The sequence below is a fragment of the Drosophila ficusphila genome, unplaced genomic scaffold (genome assembly GCF_018152265.1).
Source record: "Drosophila ficusphila isolate 14025-0441.05 unplaced genomic scaffold, ASM1815226v1 contig_414, whole genome shotgun sequence".
Taxonomy (NCBI): Eukaryota; Metazoa; Arthropoda; class Insecta; order Diptera; family Drosophilidae; genus Drosophila; species Drosophila ficusphila.
The window spans coordinates 8,036,165-8,052,878 of NW_025064328.1; the positions used below are offsets into that span (position 1 = coordinate 8,036,165).

The 16,714-nt window shown below is 44.6% G+C and overlaps 2 protein-coding genes across 3 annotated transcripts in view; both read left to right on the plus strand.

Moving 5' to 3' along the window:
* The first annotated feature begins 464 nt into the window (after positions 1-464).
* On the plus strand, positions 465-1,690 carry LOC108090271. The gene has a single exon (XM_017188882.2). It carries the CDS (start codon positions 647-649, stop codon positions 1,649-1,651), a length of 1,005 nt encoding a protein of 334 aa, XP_017044371.1. The 5' UTR covers positions 465-646; the 3' UTR covers positions 1,652-1,690.
* Positions 1,691-7,231: 5,541 nt separating this feature from the next.
* Positions 7,232-16,714, plus strand: part of LOC108090259 (nephrin) — a 66,694-nt gene continuing 57,211 nt past the window's right edge. Inside the window, exon 1 of one of the 2 annotated variants that reach the window (XM_017188867.2) lies at positions 7,232-7,973. In XM_017188867.2, the coding sequence (XP_017044356.1) occupies positions 7,853-7,973 (121 nt within the window). In that variant the 5' untranslated portion in view covers positions 7,232-7,852. The remainder of the gene's footprint in view (positions 7,974-16,714) is intronic. The other variant, XM_017188866.2, reaches the window with a different exon arrangement.

Sequence of the window (16,714 nt, forward strand, 5' to 3'; positions counted from 1 at the left end):
TATAAATTTCAATATTTAACTGCGCCCGCCGACAGGAAACGGTTGCCGGACAGCACGCCAAAACAACTGCGGATGCGGAATAAGGGAGCGGAAAAGGGACCCCGGAGCACAGGACACAAGGATACAGGGATACGGGGATGCAGGGATACGGGACACGAGCCAGGAGAGCGGAAATGATCCATCGACCCTCGTGCTGTCGTCCCAAAACGGCTCTTGCCCCAAAAAAAGAAGAAAAAAAAAGGTTTCCTCTGCCCGCAGTTCGGTCCAGACCACAAAAACGTTGAAAATATTTGTGTTTCCACTTATTTGCATTAATGCCACGAACCGATTTACTGTCTGTCCATCTGTGGAAGGCCGTATTTGTGGGTTGGGTGGGACGCCCCCCAAAAAAACCATTCGAAACACAACCACCGAATGCCGAACACACGGGTTCAGGCCAATAAATATGTGTGACTTTCGTTGGCATCCCGTCGCCTTTCCGTTTAACATCTATCTCTAGTTTAGTTCATAGCATTTTTAGATTTTTCAACAATAAAAAAAAAAAAATAAAAAAATACCACCCCACCTACCATTTCAAAAATCTAAACACTGGCAATGCACGTGGCCCCCTTCGAACTGAACTAAATTGTGAGTTAACAAGCGCTAAATGGCAAACTCGAGATCTTTGAAAAGCAGCAACTGGCCCGGAATCTTGGACTCCAGACACGCGCTGAAGAAGTTTTTCCAGCCGAAGCACAGGCTGCCCCCGCTAAATGCGGAGATCCAGGAAAGACTGCCCACCTTTGATCCGCCGAATTTCGCGGGAGCTGCACCGAAACTGCGACCCCGAATGAACTCCGACTGGCAGTTGGCCAGTGATCCCTGTGATCCCGCGAACGTCTGCGGACCCAAACGAGTGAAGGGACTGAGGGACCGCGAGCGGAAGAAGCTGGAGCGCAAGATCTGGGCCAGGCCCGCCAAAATTGTGGCCACCACCCCGGGCACGAGGAGTCCGGAGAAGCCGGAGGCGAGGAAGAAACCCGTTTCACCACGAAAGCTGGTCGGCCAAGCCAAAGCGAAGCGGACGAAGGTGAATGCGGGGGTTCCGCTCAAGCGGAAGCTGCATTCCCAACCCTTCTCCTTTCGAGCGCCGCGGCGCAAGAACATCCTGGTCGTGGACGCCAAGAGGCATCCGTGGAAGGAGCAGCTGGGGCATTTGGCTGGCGGAGCGGAGGAGCTGCCGCAGGGATCTGCAGCTGGGCGGGAGGCCGGCGGGCAGCGACCCGTCTTCAGGAAGACCTGTCGGGCTAAGAAGAAGTCCTTCGGCGTGCCGCTGTGCAGTCGGCCCACCGAGATCATGGGCGTGGGCCTGCCCTACTCCCGCCAGGTGCAGATGCGGCAGGCGAAGCTCTACCAGCAGCCGGAGTACCACGACCAGTACATGCGGATGCTCTACCAGCAGCAGCGCCACCAGCAGATGTACCGCCAGGAGAGGATGCAGCAGGACTTTGTCCAGCACCCCTACTCCCTCATCCCGGGAGCCTTCTCCGAGGAGCAGCAGCAGCAGCAACAGCAGCAGGAGCAGAGGAACGTCTACTCGGTGCCCTCCAAGTCGCCGCTGAAGCGAGTGAAAGCTGGAAAGCGGATGTGCGGCAACTTTTACTACGACTAAAACGGTGGCGTGATCAATAAAAGACTGCCAGGAGCCTAACTTCAAATGTTTTATGTTTTGTGATAGCTAACAAAATTAATATAGCATTGGGAACACAAAGTCCTAGCTGAGTTTCAGTATTCGCATTAAGATTTCTAAAGTAAAAGGAACTCTTTGCATTAGTTTGTTTTAGAATATTTCTTGATTAAATACAGTTCTTATTTTATTGAACCCAAAATGCGTTAGGAAAATGCATTGATTTACTTAGAACTATAAGGCGACATTGATATTACCCAAAATATAATAATACTCAAATGAGTTTTTTCGTTCCATTGTCAAGTTTGCTGTTTTGCAACACAAGTTTTCAATCGCGACTCAATAGTTTTCTGCTTACTTATAGACTGTAAGCAGTTTCTTTTTTAATCATGCAAATATTGAATTCAAAAATGTAATGATCAACATTTAAAATAAAATTCATTAAACTGAGTATTTGAAGGAGTAAAATTTCCGGAACCAGATTTTAATTATACTTAGAGAATAATACCCCGAATGTTTGTGATTTCTTCAGAATTTAGCTGAGAAAATGTTCATCTTAGCTGACTATCAATATCAAGTTGCATCATCTGAGGCGAAAAACTCGAGCTGGCATCCTGCACGCACTTTACGGATTCACCTGTTTAGCCATGGCTTTTCCTGCCGTTTTCCATGACCGCCTGCCCTTCAGTGACCCGAGAACTTTCCGGTATTTAATATACTCGAAAGTACTTTGCAGTGGGAGGCGATGGGGGTGGGGTGTGGGGTGTGGGGTGTGGATGGAGGGGGTGGCCTTTGCACGCAGATACAATTAAAATCGAAACGAGGCAACAATGCAAACTGGCGAACAAACAGGCAAACACAAGCCAAGCGGCGAAACACAGCAATGGAAACGAGCAAATAATGAAGTGGATAAAGTTTGCTGAAACACTGAGTTTCGAACCGAGTTCCAAATACGAAATTGAACCAAACCGAACAGCACGGGATCCGTGTGGAAAGGACAGGAGCAGGAGGAGGAAAAGGAGGAGCTCGGGAGTTGGGAAGCTGGATAGCAAATAGGAATAGAAATAGCGATGCGGAGGGAAACCTATTCTGTGTATAATTCAAGGTATCAGGCATCGGAAGAGGGTCGAAGGGAAGTGAAAGCGTGGCAAAACAACATGGGAAAACTTTTGTAATTACAATAAAATTTTCACAAATAACTTGCAATTGTTTGTGTTGGGCGAAGTTAGGCGAAAACACAAGGGTGGCTGGGGGGTCCTTGAATCGCAGCGAATGTGTTAATTTTGTTGTGTATACCAGTTAGATGCCCGCCCCCACATTCTGCCACTCTAAGATGCAAAAGTGCCAAAAGAAAATGAAAAGAAAACACCGCAAAAATGTCTCCTTGAGTTCTAAAATAACCCCCATCCCCCCCAGCCCCTCCCGCCACGAAATAAATTAAAATATAATTAAAAAGAGAGAGCAAACAAAAAGTGAACTGCGAAACGTGGACCGGAATCGAAATCCATCCGCCTGAGAGCTCCTCAGAACCGGAGATTGCGTGCCTGGCCAATCCAGAATTGTGTATGGAACATTGTTTGCAAATTAATCTTCGAAAATGTCTGAGCAATGTGGGTGTGGACGTGGGTGTGGATGGGAAGGGGTCTTCCTCACCCAGAAGTTGCCTAAGTATTTGCCTCAGTTTCCCTGTTCTATCTTATTTATGAGCCGAAAGTGGATAGCTCATTTTTCAAACAAATATTTATGCTTCACTTGTACGGTATGCATGCCAAAATATTTGCTTTTCATTTTTATAAAACTGCGGGCGGTGCGAGCGGCTAGGTTATTTAGCAAGTACGTGTTCGGCAGAGAATTAAAGAATAAATACGAAATGCATTCCGGAGTTAATCCAGTTACTGACAGGTAAATTGAGGTGTGGAAATGCAAAGCTTACGAATCAGCACACCGGTACGGCAAAGAGAATCAACAGCAGTGGGCAAATATTGGCAGCAACAATGGGGAAAATCTAGTTAAACCATTCGGCCTCACAAGGAAAACCCACTACCCCTTAAATCCCTCGAACCCCGCACCCCCCACCAACCATTTGGCAAACAACGTAGGCAGAGGGCTCTCAAAGAAAATTTAGGGGGCGGGGAAAAATGGAGGGGGGAGGTAGGAGGGGGGAGGCAAATGAAACTGAAGATTACGAATGTCTGCTGTTCGAAGCCCCATCTCCAAAAATAAGAATAACGCAGTACACAAGCAGGAAAAACAAGTGAAGAGTGGAGAAGGGGCACACTCGGAGAAAAACCTCTGCCAAACAATTGTGGCGAATTATTGAGTGGAGGTAAACTGTTTAACATTATATCACGCACATATAAGCAGACTTAGTTGCAAGTATCTTTGAGATACATTTCCGAGAATGTTAAATGGTTTTAGTTAACTCTAAAACGTCTAAATCTTTGTTACTTTTATTTAAAGAACTTTTTTAAACATAAACTGAAATAGTTGAATTTTAGGAACATAATCATTTGCATATTTAAGCATCAGATACATGTACATTTTGGCTCATATTTCATTAGATAGTTTTTGGTACTGTATTTTTTTCTGTATTAAAAGAACACTCATTTCTTATCAGTCAAAGAATAAAGTTGTTAATAATATTTTGTAGTAGTTCACTCTTCAATGTGATGAAATCTGCTTACCTAATTCCTAAAAAATGTATCTTCATTTTCCTCAGTGGGGGAAAAGGGAAGCGCTTCCGGGACAGGGGAAAGTGAGGTGTATATGCAGACCTCGATTCACGATTGATGTGGCGGATCCTGGCAGCAGGCGGGAATGCGAGCAGCCGAGGAGCCGAGGGTATTCGAGCCTTGATGGATGGATGGAGGCTTAGCTTAGGAGCGATGTAGCTTAAGCCCGATGCTCCCAATTGGAGCCTTAGAGCCTTCGTGGCAGGAGAGGAAAGGGGGGACAGAATCCGAGGGGAGGGAGGGGATTCAATGCCTTGGGTACATAACTCTCGTTGTCGTTTATTGATTTGTTTTGCCCCCAGCCAGCGGCCCAAGGCGGGTGATACATAGCCCAAAAGGAGAGCCGCCGAAGGTGCCGACTGGCAAGGACTTCCCTCGTCCGCTGCATCTGCCGAATGCGGAAGAACAGGAGGATTCGAGAATTCGAGAATTCGAGGACACCGAATGACGTGCAGAAAGACAAGGCGAGCGAATTCATCGCCACTTTTGGTTGGGTCATTCCTGTTTCTCTTACTTCATTTTTTTCTGCCTCGTTGTTGCTTCCTTCTTTTTTGGTTCAAGGACGTCCACTGCTAAACACTTTCCTTGCTTCCTTTCGTGTGTTTCGTGCGGATTGAGCTGTGTGAGGTTCACTAAAGAGAAAACTGTTGTTTAAGTTACGGCAGATATACCATCTAGTATAGCCGTTAACTTAACAATGTTTACTAAGAAATAATTGGTACAGAGTTTTCATTTTAATTTCCACCACAATTCCAACATGTGCACACTTTTCACTTATTCCTGTTGTTGATTTCCAACTCAATAGCCTCCATTTTAGCTGTAAAAATATGGTTATCAAGATTGTTTTCGTTTAGACATCTTTTCCAACTGCTTAGGGGATTAGCGCCCACTCAAGAAATTGAAGAGGCTGGGAAATTGGGCAGGATTATTGAATTGCTCACTTGGCCCGCGAATTCTCACGAATGTTTCGACGGAGTGGATTTAATTTGGGTTTTATTGTGGTCCCGCGCTTTCCCTCCATCCATTCATAATGAGCTGCTCCCCCACTTCAGATCTAGGCTCGACATTCATATACTTCTGTAATTTTGAACAAGAACTGCCTGAAATTCGCGTACTCTGTTTGCCAAATGGCATTAACCGGGGAAAATTGCAGGGGAAGCGATCCCAGGGGCTTTGGGTGTTGCGTGTAACAAGTGTGCGGAGGCTCGCATTCCACTCATATGGCTAACTGCGACTGTATAAGGCGATTCCCGTGCAAATGATAAGAATATTGCTGTCGTAAAGGGCGGAGGGGTGTGGCTGGGGAAGGGGAAGGGGGAGGGGGGAGGGGGCTTTCTGCACGCGAATGAAACGCAGATTAAAACTGCGAGTAGGTATGACAAAGGGCATTTGCCCAGACATATTTAGCAATTAGGGAATAACCCCCAAAGACCAAAGCCCAAACACAAGACAACTCGAAGGCGAGCAAACAAAAACAAACCACCGTAAAAACACTCAAACTCGTTAAATTCGAAAAGAAGTGGGGGAAGTTGCTTCGAACTTCTACGAATCGCTTGCTTATACGGCCTGTGTATAACAGTTTTTCTGCATGAGTGTCTTCTACAAAACGGGTACTGTTGTAGCCTTATACGATTCCTACTAAAGGCCTAGTTTAACTTATACTTATACGAGAGTTGGCATGTGGGCTGTCACTTATACGCAGGCCATCTTGCTTTGTTTGCTTATACTTTCATATACAGCGGAATAGCCTTTGAATACCAGTACAAGCTGCCTTTACTATGAGACTTATACTTATATTTGTGCCAAAACAGCTTCGAAGACAACAAGCGCTTATAAATGTTCCTAAATACATAGTTTGGGTAACTAACATGAACCTTTTTTAAAAATTATAAATATAGTAGATTACATTTTAAATAAATTTAGCGTTAAAGGATTTCCTTTGATAAAAAAATATTCTGTTATTCTTTGTTTTTAAACTACGTTTACTCGTATACATTTTGGCCCTTATACGAGCTTATACTCGTATATACTTATAATTCAGACTAACATAGCTGCATAAGGAGTGATGTTTTCTTTTTTAAGTCAAACACCTTAAACAAGGTTTATTTTTAGCTGTTTTCCCTAAGTTGTATTTCTAGAATTATTTTATTTATAAAGGATAGCTAAACTTATACAACAACATTTTAAATTGGTATCAACTGCATAAGTCAAGGTTTTCTAAGTTATAAAACCAATTATGTTAGTCTTAAATAATAAACATTTATTTACTATTTTTTTACATTTATTTTATAAATTGTTCTCAGTAAAAAACGAAAGTTTACTTATCTATCATTTGATATTTATTTCTTGACAAAGTATTTTTTTTCTTATATTTATGCGCTTATACCTATTTATGGACGCATACTCATATTATTAGTAGTAGAAAGGTCTCGGAACACACGAAGAACACAAGTAGAAGACCAGACGCACCGCATCTCATAGATATACGAACCAGTTTAGTCTTATACCTCTTGCTAACTTGTGAAGAGCATATCTGTTGTGTCACTCGATGGCATGCTTATGCTTATACGAATGCCACCCCCAGATGCCGCCGAATGCCACAGTATAAGTGCACGAGAACAACCGGCTTGGGTTCGCACGGCGGCGGCTACAACACTCACGCAGCACTCGAAGCATCGGTGGCAGCAACAAACAAAGTGCTCGAAGCGGAGTGTTTACAGACGGCTCTTGTGCTCGCTCTTATACAAACATGCGTCTATATCTGGACGTAGCTCTCCGGGGCGACTCGCTCTATCTGCACGCTGCCGAATCGGAGATGTACTGCACAGATACTCGTGCCGTGGGTCCGAGGTTTTAGTTCGGTTTTAGCCCTGATTCCGTGAGGACGCTCGCCAGGCGCACCGCTCCGCGTTCCGTTCCGTTTCGTACCGTACCGTACCGTTATTCGACTGGCTCGCACGGAGCCTACCGCTCACCCACACTCCTGCAAGTACACTCGCACACAGACGGGGAGCACTCGTGCCGCGATAACAACGCCAAATTATCGAGTCTGCGCCAACATCCAGCGGATGGCAAGTGCGAATCTTAAAGTGGCCAACTGGCAGTCCTAGACCAGGCCGAGAACCCCTGCCCCCTTGTGCTTTTCTATCGCCATCTCCCCTCCCTTCTGTGCCCCCTTTGCTACAGCGGGTCATGTGAACAGCCGCCACAATGCGGCGATAGCGAAACGCCAATTGAAATCGCGACTCCGCGGGTGCAACAAATCCAAATCCAAGTGACCAGACAAAAAGTGCTCCCAGTGGTGACCCAAAACAAATGTGTCGCACCAACAGCTGGAGTGGCAGCAACGGTAACTGCTGCTCTTTATAGTGCAACATCGGGCCTCATCCCCCCTCTCATTCGCTCCCAGAACAGTCCGCTAATAGCCAACAAAGCGAGCATAACGGCCAGAAAAATGGCTTTGCAGCAGCAGCAGCAACAACAACAACAGCAACACATCAAGTGGCAGCAACATGCAACAAAGCGACGACGCTGCCGTCAACATTGGATTAAACATCTTCAGCTCTTGGGCCTCGGTAAGTTGACATCTTGACCAGAACGGAGGACACGGAGGATGCAGAGGATGGGTATTGGCCGTGCAACAGCTGTGGCTCATTAGCAGGCATTGCATGTTGCAGGTTGCCAGTCGCAGGTTGCATTCTCTTAATGCACCTTGCGGTTTCGCCAAGCGGAGCCGACCGAAGGGATCCACTCTATTTCCAGGGAGTAGCCATTTGTGGGCGTGGCACCGCCCCAGAAGAAGTTTGGCGGGGAAAGGGAAGAGGGAAAGAGGGAAAGAGGGGGTGCGCCTAGAATGGTAAACCAATTAATAATTACACATTATGCAAGGCAAGAAGGCACCGGACACACGTACCACAACAGCGCTCCACTTCCGCTGCAATCAGACGCATTATCGACAAACAGGTTGAGGAGCCTCAAACACGGGTAAATGGGTGTGGATAGCTGGATTCGTTGAGACTGGGAAACTGGGAGCTGGCAACCGGTACTTGTGTGTCATGCACTTGTGGTCTTATCGGGCTTCCGCCCCTCAATCCCAGAGCAGCAGCTTTAGGCCCCCGCCCCCCGCTCGAAAAATCAGAAAAAAAAATATAAAACAGCAGAAGCAGAAAGACAAGCAGACAATCGAATATAATTTACAAAATATTGTGTCGCCGCCCACAGTTCGTTTTTGGTTTGGTTTTTTTGGTTCGCTTGGGGAGCAGGTTTGTTGTTTTTTCCCAGCGCATGACATTTGTGGGCGTTTGTGGGGACCGGGGTCGGAATGGAAGAGGATTACACAGTACGCCCATCATTAAAAGCCTAATAAACTAGGAATAGGGATAGCAACTGGAAGACCCAGACCAATTAGTTGCGAAGCACCTGGCCAAAAACCGAGCCACGCCCCCTGGGAAAAGAAGGGGAATTGAAGGGGGGGTGGAAAAAAACAGCAGCCAAATCAAACACGAAAGCGAATCAAAATCAGAGTCGGAAGTCTATCTAAATGTAGGCTTGTTCTCGTACGTGTATATATAGATATACGATATATGTATATCGCAGTGTGGAAAAAGGAAAAGCATGTATTTGTCAGCACAAAATAATCAAGGATCATAATATGTCAACAAACAGACAGGCCAGGCTAAGGCGACCAAAAAAAAAAAAAAACAAAAAAAAAACAAGCACAAGGACACACACGAACGCAGAAAAGTTGCGTCTGTCTGTCAACTGTACGTGTGAGAGTGGCAGTGTGTGAGTGTTTCTGTGTGTGTATGTGTGTGTGGGTGAATCCCTTGTCCGTGTGAGGGTACAGAATCAGAAAATGTATGCCACCAGAGCAACTGAAGCAGAATTCACAGCAGCAGGAGCTGGAAAAGTGTAGGACAAACACGCAGTAACAGATATATATATATATACAGCACACAGTGAGCCATGTGTTGGTGCAGTTAGAAAAGCGGGAAAAGCGAGGGAAAGCGGGGAGGGGGGAGTGTGGAAAAGTCGTCGCGACTTGTCGTTTTTGTCTCTGACAGTTGGCAAATGTAGTGAAGTGCATTGACAATACCACGAACCAAGTACAGCTTGACCAGAGCGCCATCAATGGTGGGTGGCACAGGGAGGAAAAGGAGGAAAAGGAGCAGAAGGAGCATTCTGTGGCCGCCACTTGAGGGTCTGCGCATCCTTCTCCCCTTCCAATCCTTCTCAAAAGGCCAGAGTGTTAAGCACACAGGGTGCGGGTTCGAGCATATAGATTATCTCTTTACGGCAATCTCCTGGAAGCCATCTCCAGGAAGCATCGCCTCCACTGCAACTGACTTGTGTGCGCCTGTCATTTTCGAGCTGGTTCAAAGTTAATTGCGCTGCCCTCTCTACACAAAAAAAAAAAAAAAGAGGAAGGCGAGAATCTCTGCCCAGATTGCGGACGCAAGTGTGGGCAGCTGGGCAAAAGCAAAAAAAAAGAAGTGAAAAAGCGAACTGAAAAACGCCCATGTTTGGCCCAGACTCGGCTACTTGGCTTAACGAGCCACGGGCCACCGCAATCCACAGTTTAGAGTTCGCCGCAGTTGGACAGTGGATATTTGCCGCCTTAGCAGCACCTTGAGTCCGCTAACCAGTTCAATATTGACTCAGGTCGCCCACACGCCCCCAAAAACCGCCGACTGAAGCTGGGGTCCAAGCTCAAAATACGACAGCGTGGGCTGGGCGAACTTACGTAATTGTAAATCAAATGAGGTCTCCCCTTTTGCTTTGGACAGATAATCCCAGATTGGCGAAGAAATATCATCTGAATTGGTCTGCAATCTGAAGCGAAATTGAAAGTGTCAAGGGAAAAAGAATCTGTGAATTCGACGACGAGAATTTATTTATAAATATTGTTCGCAATGAGATAAATTTATTGTCAATATTCATCTTCAATACAATCTGGTTTTAATAGTCAGAGAATAAAACATTTTTGTTAACATTTGTGTAGCTTGATAACTTTGTTTTAAGTTTCTTCCTTAATAGCTTAAAACAAGATAGAAATTTTAATCTTTGAGCTCAGACAAGAAACAGTTTAGTTATTTAATTTATTAATACATAATTTACTCATTTATTCGTAATTAATTATTTTGCATACTACACCTTTTTAACTGCAATTAAATTTACACAATGTGGCTTGGGTTAGAAGGTTTCGATAATTGATAAGGTGATATTTATTGCGAACTACGATTTAGACTGCTATAATATAAATCTAATTAAACTAAAATCCAGCCAAAAATTATTAGACTGATTTTGAGATTTGAATAAATGTGCTAAATGGTTCCCATAAATTGTTAGATAAGCTGATTAAAACAGAATTCTGCGTTCCTGATTTAAGGGCATCTGCTGGTAATCCTTAAATGTTATATTGATTTATTTCAGTGCCAGTGTTTTTCGTGTGGATTTATAATTAATATCTTTCAGTTTATTTGCTTACTAAAAAGATGTACACTTTGAATTCAACCAAAATCTCATATTTCCCTGGCGGATTATCCTAGATACAAGCAGGATTACTGAAATGGTACGAAGATTGTTTTTAAAAAGCGAGAAACCATACGAAATCATCTTTGTTTTGCTGGTGCTCAGTGTGTGTTTGTTTGTCGCTCGGCTAAATTTAACCGAGACCGAAATAGACATTGCATTGGCCATATCGAGACTGCTTGTTGACAGAAAGATGAAACTAAATTAAATGACGCACATGTGTGAGCGAGTGCATAAATAAATCGACAGCATGTGGCAAGGTGGACAGATTGAGTGCGGGAGTTGGGATTCTGCGGCAGGGGAAAACCGAAAACCATCGGGAAACGCCGGCCTCTTGAAGTCGCCACAGAGTTTGAACTCCCGCTGCGTCGAACGATCGTGGCATGTGGTAATTGCCCCTGGCCTCGGATATACTAATATGTGCATATCCATATCTATAATAGTGCTACCTAGCCGGGATTTATGGGTTCTTATGGTAGCACATGCGAAGACCCCTTGCTACGGTTCACCGAATTTCGATGGAGTTTCGGAATTGAATGTTGTGGGTTTAAAGTGAAACCAGGAGCGAGAGCCATCGCGATTTTCTGGCTGCTCTGGCTGTTGTGGATGTTCTGGCTTTGGCAGATTAAGAATGAATTTCAATTAGCAGGATACCCATGTACATATGTGCACAGCTCAAAGGGGCTGCGGCAGGATATTAGCAATGTGCAGCCTGGCGTGCTTCCTACGCAGAATATTTCCCCACCGAAGGATGCGGCGGATGGCTGGCATAGATGATTGCTCCCGAATCCACGCCCCCTTCACCTCCGCCTCTCCACTTCTCCACTCCTGGCGATGAGTGACTTTGATGGGTTTGCCAGATATTGATGCGAATTGATTTGGTTAGTCAGCTGTCGGACAGCCGGATGCCCACCATCGCCGGCAAACCGACAGTTGAATGAATAAATAAAAACGGCAAATCAAGCAAGATGCCAAATGAGGCTCGTCATAGACAGGATGAAATGAGCTGGCAGCCTGGGCGGTGTCCTCGAAACGGAATACATTTAATGGTCCTCTTCTCGTGCGGCTCACTGGAGTAATTGAAAAACCATTTCGGTTTCAAGGTGAGCCCGAGGGCCAGACATCGCCATCGCCATCGCCCGTCGCCATCCAAAGCCAGGCGATGGCTTCATCGTGCTGCTAATTTAAATTTATGAATTTTTGGAAAACATCTCAATGCGGGCTTTTCAGGCGGCCCAAAGTGGAGGCTTCCTTCCACGCACTTTCACTTTTCTTGAGTATTTAATCAAGTGTGAATAATTGCATCATTCTGCTCAAAGGGAGTCGATATCCTCCTTTGTGTTTGTGCGCCAACAGATACGAGCCCCCAGCCAGTCCGCATGTGTGTGCGTGTGTCTGTGTGCTAAAGGACCTGTTATCGATATGTGGGCCAAGAAACCACACACACACACACACACACACACACACACACACACACACTCGCACTTTCGAAATCAAATTCAAAGAGAGCCGACAGAGTTTTCACTTTATTGTGGTGGCAACTTGCATATTTTTACCTTCCCTTAAAATTGTGATATTGAAAAATGAATATTTTATCAGCCCGGGCAAATATTTATGGATGTACTTCTGTGGCCTTCCATCTCGCGCTTAATTGAAGCGGCAGCTGCCGCGCAACTGGAAGTGCAACAGCCACGGCTCGTAATTCAGCATCTGCCTAATTTCGCTCATTTTCGAGACGCGTGTCTGTGTCTAACCGGTTGCCCATTAGCTCGTGGCAGCTTCAGCTTCAAGTCAACATCCAGCAGCTTGGATCGACAGCTGCAGGTGCCACTAGTTGCAGTGGCAACAGAGCTTCTGACTTTCCGACAACAGTCCCATCGCCGCAGGTTTTAGATCTCTGAATGCACCGCGAGAAAGTTTTGGTTTCATATAAACTGCCCACCTTGGTGAGCACTGACCTCAAAGTAAACATCATTTAGGTTTAATAAAGTTAAAGAGTGATTTTTTATATTATATTATAATAATAATAATATTTATATTATTTTTATATGCTTATTTATGCTTACACTCCAATCACACTTCTACAATTTGTGTTTTTTTTTTGTTCGGAAATTAAACTTAAACTTTGAATTGCATTACTAAAGCTGTCTTTAAACATTTGTCAATTAAAATTTAATTTGGGCCTCAGGCTGTTTAACTTAAATCGAGCCAAAATAAATGGGTTTGAATATTTATGTATTTATATTTATAAAGGGGTAAATACTTTGTTATTGAATTGTTGTATAATTTTTATTTTCCCGCTTTCTTCTCTTAAAATCAAACTAAATAGGTATTTAAAAATTTATAAAGCTTGAATTCGTTTATTTACTTTTAAACGTATTATTTTGTGTGAAAATGTTGTTTGATTTCGGTTTTAAGAATTAGAATGAAATGATATCCCACGATTATGGTTCATAATCCCCTATTGGGCTGATGTGATTTTCGCCGAGTGGCCGCTCCCCCTGGAAGCCTGGTTTTTGCAGCGTGTGAACTGGTGGCGGTGGGTCCGTGTCCACTGCACGCTCCAGTAATCCTCCCAGTGGAGAGTCACCTTTGCGAGATGGGCGTCCAGTTGGCCAGTTGACGTGTGGTTCCGCTTCGGCGCTTTTCCTCCTCCTTCTCCTTCTCACTCTCGCTCCGTCTCTGTCTGACGCGCCGGGAAATCTGTGACGCGGCATTTGGCCGCTGCTGGGAAAACTTTAACTTTAACGACTTCGCCCGGTTTAATTGCGACAGAGAAAAATTCGTTTTCCTTTGCAACAATTTCGCTGGGAACCGAAGGGTTTGGCCCGCTCCTCCGCCTTCTTGCCTCCTTGAAAGTATTGGGTTTCATGGGCAGACATGCTTCATTGGCCCTCCCATTCCCCTGATCTCTAGCGCTTTGTCATTCGATTGCGCAAACATTATTTCCCGGGCAAGAAAGCATTTGCATTCCTCATCCCCCGATGAAGCCGACTGGTAATTCGAGTGTTTTGCTTAACCCCACACTCGACACACACGACACACACACCACACACACTCTGCACACTGGCATACCAGCAGCTCTGCATTGTTGTGCCAGCAGGGCAGCAGTAGGGTTGTGCTGCTGTCTTGGCCAAACAATGCCCAACGCCACGGCGAATGTAAACTCCAATCGAGGTGCATGTGCCAATGCGATTCCCATTGCCATTGCGATTGCGAGTGCGAGTGCGACACACGCGTCCGCAGTTCAAACGGCAATTAAGCCAAACAATAAGCCGACAAACACTCGACTGCCAAAGTGGATGAAGATCCAGGCAGTCGCAGTCGCCGTTGCAGTCCGTGTCTCAGCTTCTAATTTGCCCGCTCATGTCTGGCTCAGCCGGAGTTCCTTGCCCCCCACCACCCCCTCACCACCCCGCACCACTTAGCCACTCATCGCATATCATCCCCGGAATCTCCGCAATCCTCGTGCAACGCACAACAATGAAAGAATGCTCTGCCCGAAATCGGGAAGTGTGGATATCCTTGCAACGCCTCGCTAACTGAATCCTGATTCCTGAACTCAAAGTCCTGAGTTATCCCAAATCCCGATATGTCTGTGCAAATGAGAACAGCAAGCTGGAGGAGTGCTAATAGCCTTGACAGGTGCCCCGAAAGCTCCGCAATCAAAGACAACAATCTGCTTAAATATGACTCACTTGCTTTGAGTAACAGTGGCTTCCATAGTCAAATCTTCTAAATGTACCAATGCATCTGGTTTTATTTATTTTATTCTATTTGTTAAATGTTTATAGAGAAATGTATCACATAATAACAAAATTTTCTCTATGGTTTTATGGTATTATTTTCATATTATTTCGATTTTATTACATTTTCTGAGGAAATAATACAAAAATAAATTAATTTTTAGCCGTTTGAAGTGTAATTGCAAACCGATGTTGATATGAAATAAGCGATTGTTTTGCTAAAATCAACCAATCGGAATAGTGAGTTTAATGAAACATGAGGATACACTAAAGCGGAGGGTATATATTGTAGAAAAAATATAATATAATATATATAATATAAATTAATTTATGAGTTTATAGTTTTATAGTTTTATCTTTTCAAAATATTAAATATATTTCAACATAGTTTTCATTTATTTCTCTAACTTTTCTTAAAGATTATGTTCCTTATACAACTGTTTGCAAATTAATTGCATTCTTTGCGAAGGACACAGCTAGTAAACTTGTTAAAATACTGGAAACCCCCTTTAATGAAATTTCCAGCTCCCTATCAAGGAGTAAGACATTTTTGCCAGGAAATCAAAACGATTTCCAAGGAATTCTCCGAGGCTTCCATTCCCAAGCAAAGGTCCGAGTCGAAATGCATTTTAAAGTTGAAATGCGCCAACTTTGCACTTATTTCTGTCCATAACTTCTCGGTCCTGTCTGGCAAAGGGCTGCGATGGCTCTCCAGGAATAGTTTTGCCTGCTGTAATGAAGCAACTGTCGCATACTCGATTCTCCAGCTTCGACTTCAAAAATATCAAAGGGGGAAAAATGTGGAAAGTCAGGGGTGGTAAAGGGGGAAGGGGGAAACTGCTGGGAAAGCGCACTGTAGTCGAAGGAAAAGTATGAATATTCGAGAATGAAATTTTGCTTCCGAGAATGCTGCTGAGCCAGGAGAGGAATGGAGCCAAAGCATTCTTCTTGAGTGGCCAATGGTAACCAGAGATAACAGTCGAGTGGTTGGGTGGTTGCTCCTTTGCCGCACCACTGCCACACCACGCACCACTTTCACTCCGGCCGGAAATTTGCTGCATCAGCGTATAGGAATTTTTGGTTTATGTCCGCACAGGCACACACTCCACTCACAGGACACTCCTGAAGCAGGATATTCCGTAGGTTTGTTGCCACCTCAAGGCTGAAAAACACACACACACACGTACACACGTACACATAAACAAACACACACTCACAAATACTGCGTTGTATTAGCCATGTGAGTTTATTTGGGCAACGGATATTTCGGTCTGGCCGAAATGTGTGTCTGTGCGAGGCTTTCAAATATGAAATTTATTCAAGTCACTCTGGTTTAATGTTTGGAAATGGACAGCAAATAACTTTGCAAGCGTTTACAATGGCAACTGGGGAATTGTCTCGTCCAGGTCCCTAATTCGCCCCAGTTTCATAACGATCCCGGCCATGATGATGATGGCCATTTCACTGGGACCAGCTACATACTACATACAACATATATACGTACCTCAATTACCACCCACAGTCGGCTTCCCCCTTACAGATTATCAAAAAAGGAATCCTTTTTTGGCCCGCCTGCTATTTTCACTTCAATTTCGATTCTTACTGAAATGATTTTTTAAAGATAATATTACGAAAAAGCCATCAAAGTGAGGCAAAATCCCGACAGCCTCCGCCTCTCGAGCCCCACTTCCAATTATCCGTTTTCCAATATCTAACCCACTTGGGTCCGCCGCCCAGGAGACATTGGCGCATAAATTGATTGGATGATGTCGCTTTTTATGTCGTTTTGCACCCCCCGATCCCTTTAACCCGCCAGCCCCTCCCCAAAAAATGTTGTTGTTGTTGCCATTGGCTTCTTGTGATTTGGCGAATTCCATAAGTTGATGCGATGCGTAGCATGTGTTATAAATAAATCAAGCAAACTGGGTGGCAATCTCTTAGATTCTTCCACTTTTTCTCCTCTTCTGCTTATTTTTTTATGCTCGCTTTCGTGTTGCCATTTAATTCAAATGGTGCTCGGAATTGATTGGACAACTCCG

Bases quoted from the DNA above. Each gene is read 5' to 3' on its own strand.
- LOC108090271 (XM_017188882.2), top strand. From the start codon at position 647: ATGGCAAACTCGAGATCTTTGAAAAGCAGCAACTGGCCCGGAATCTTG.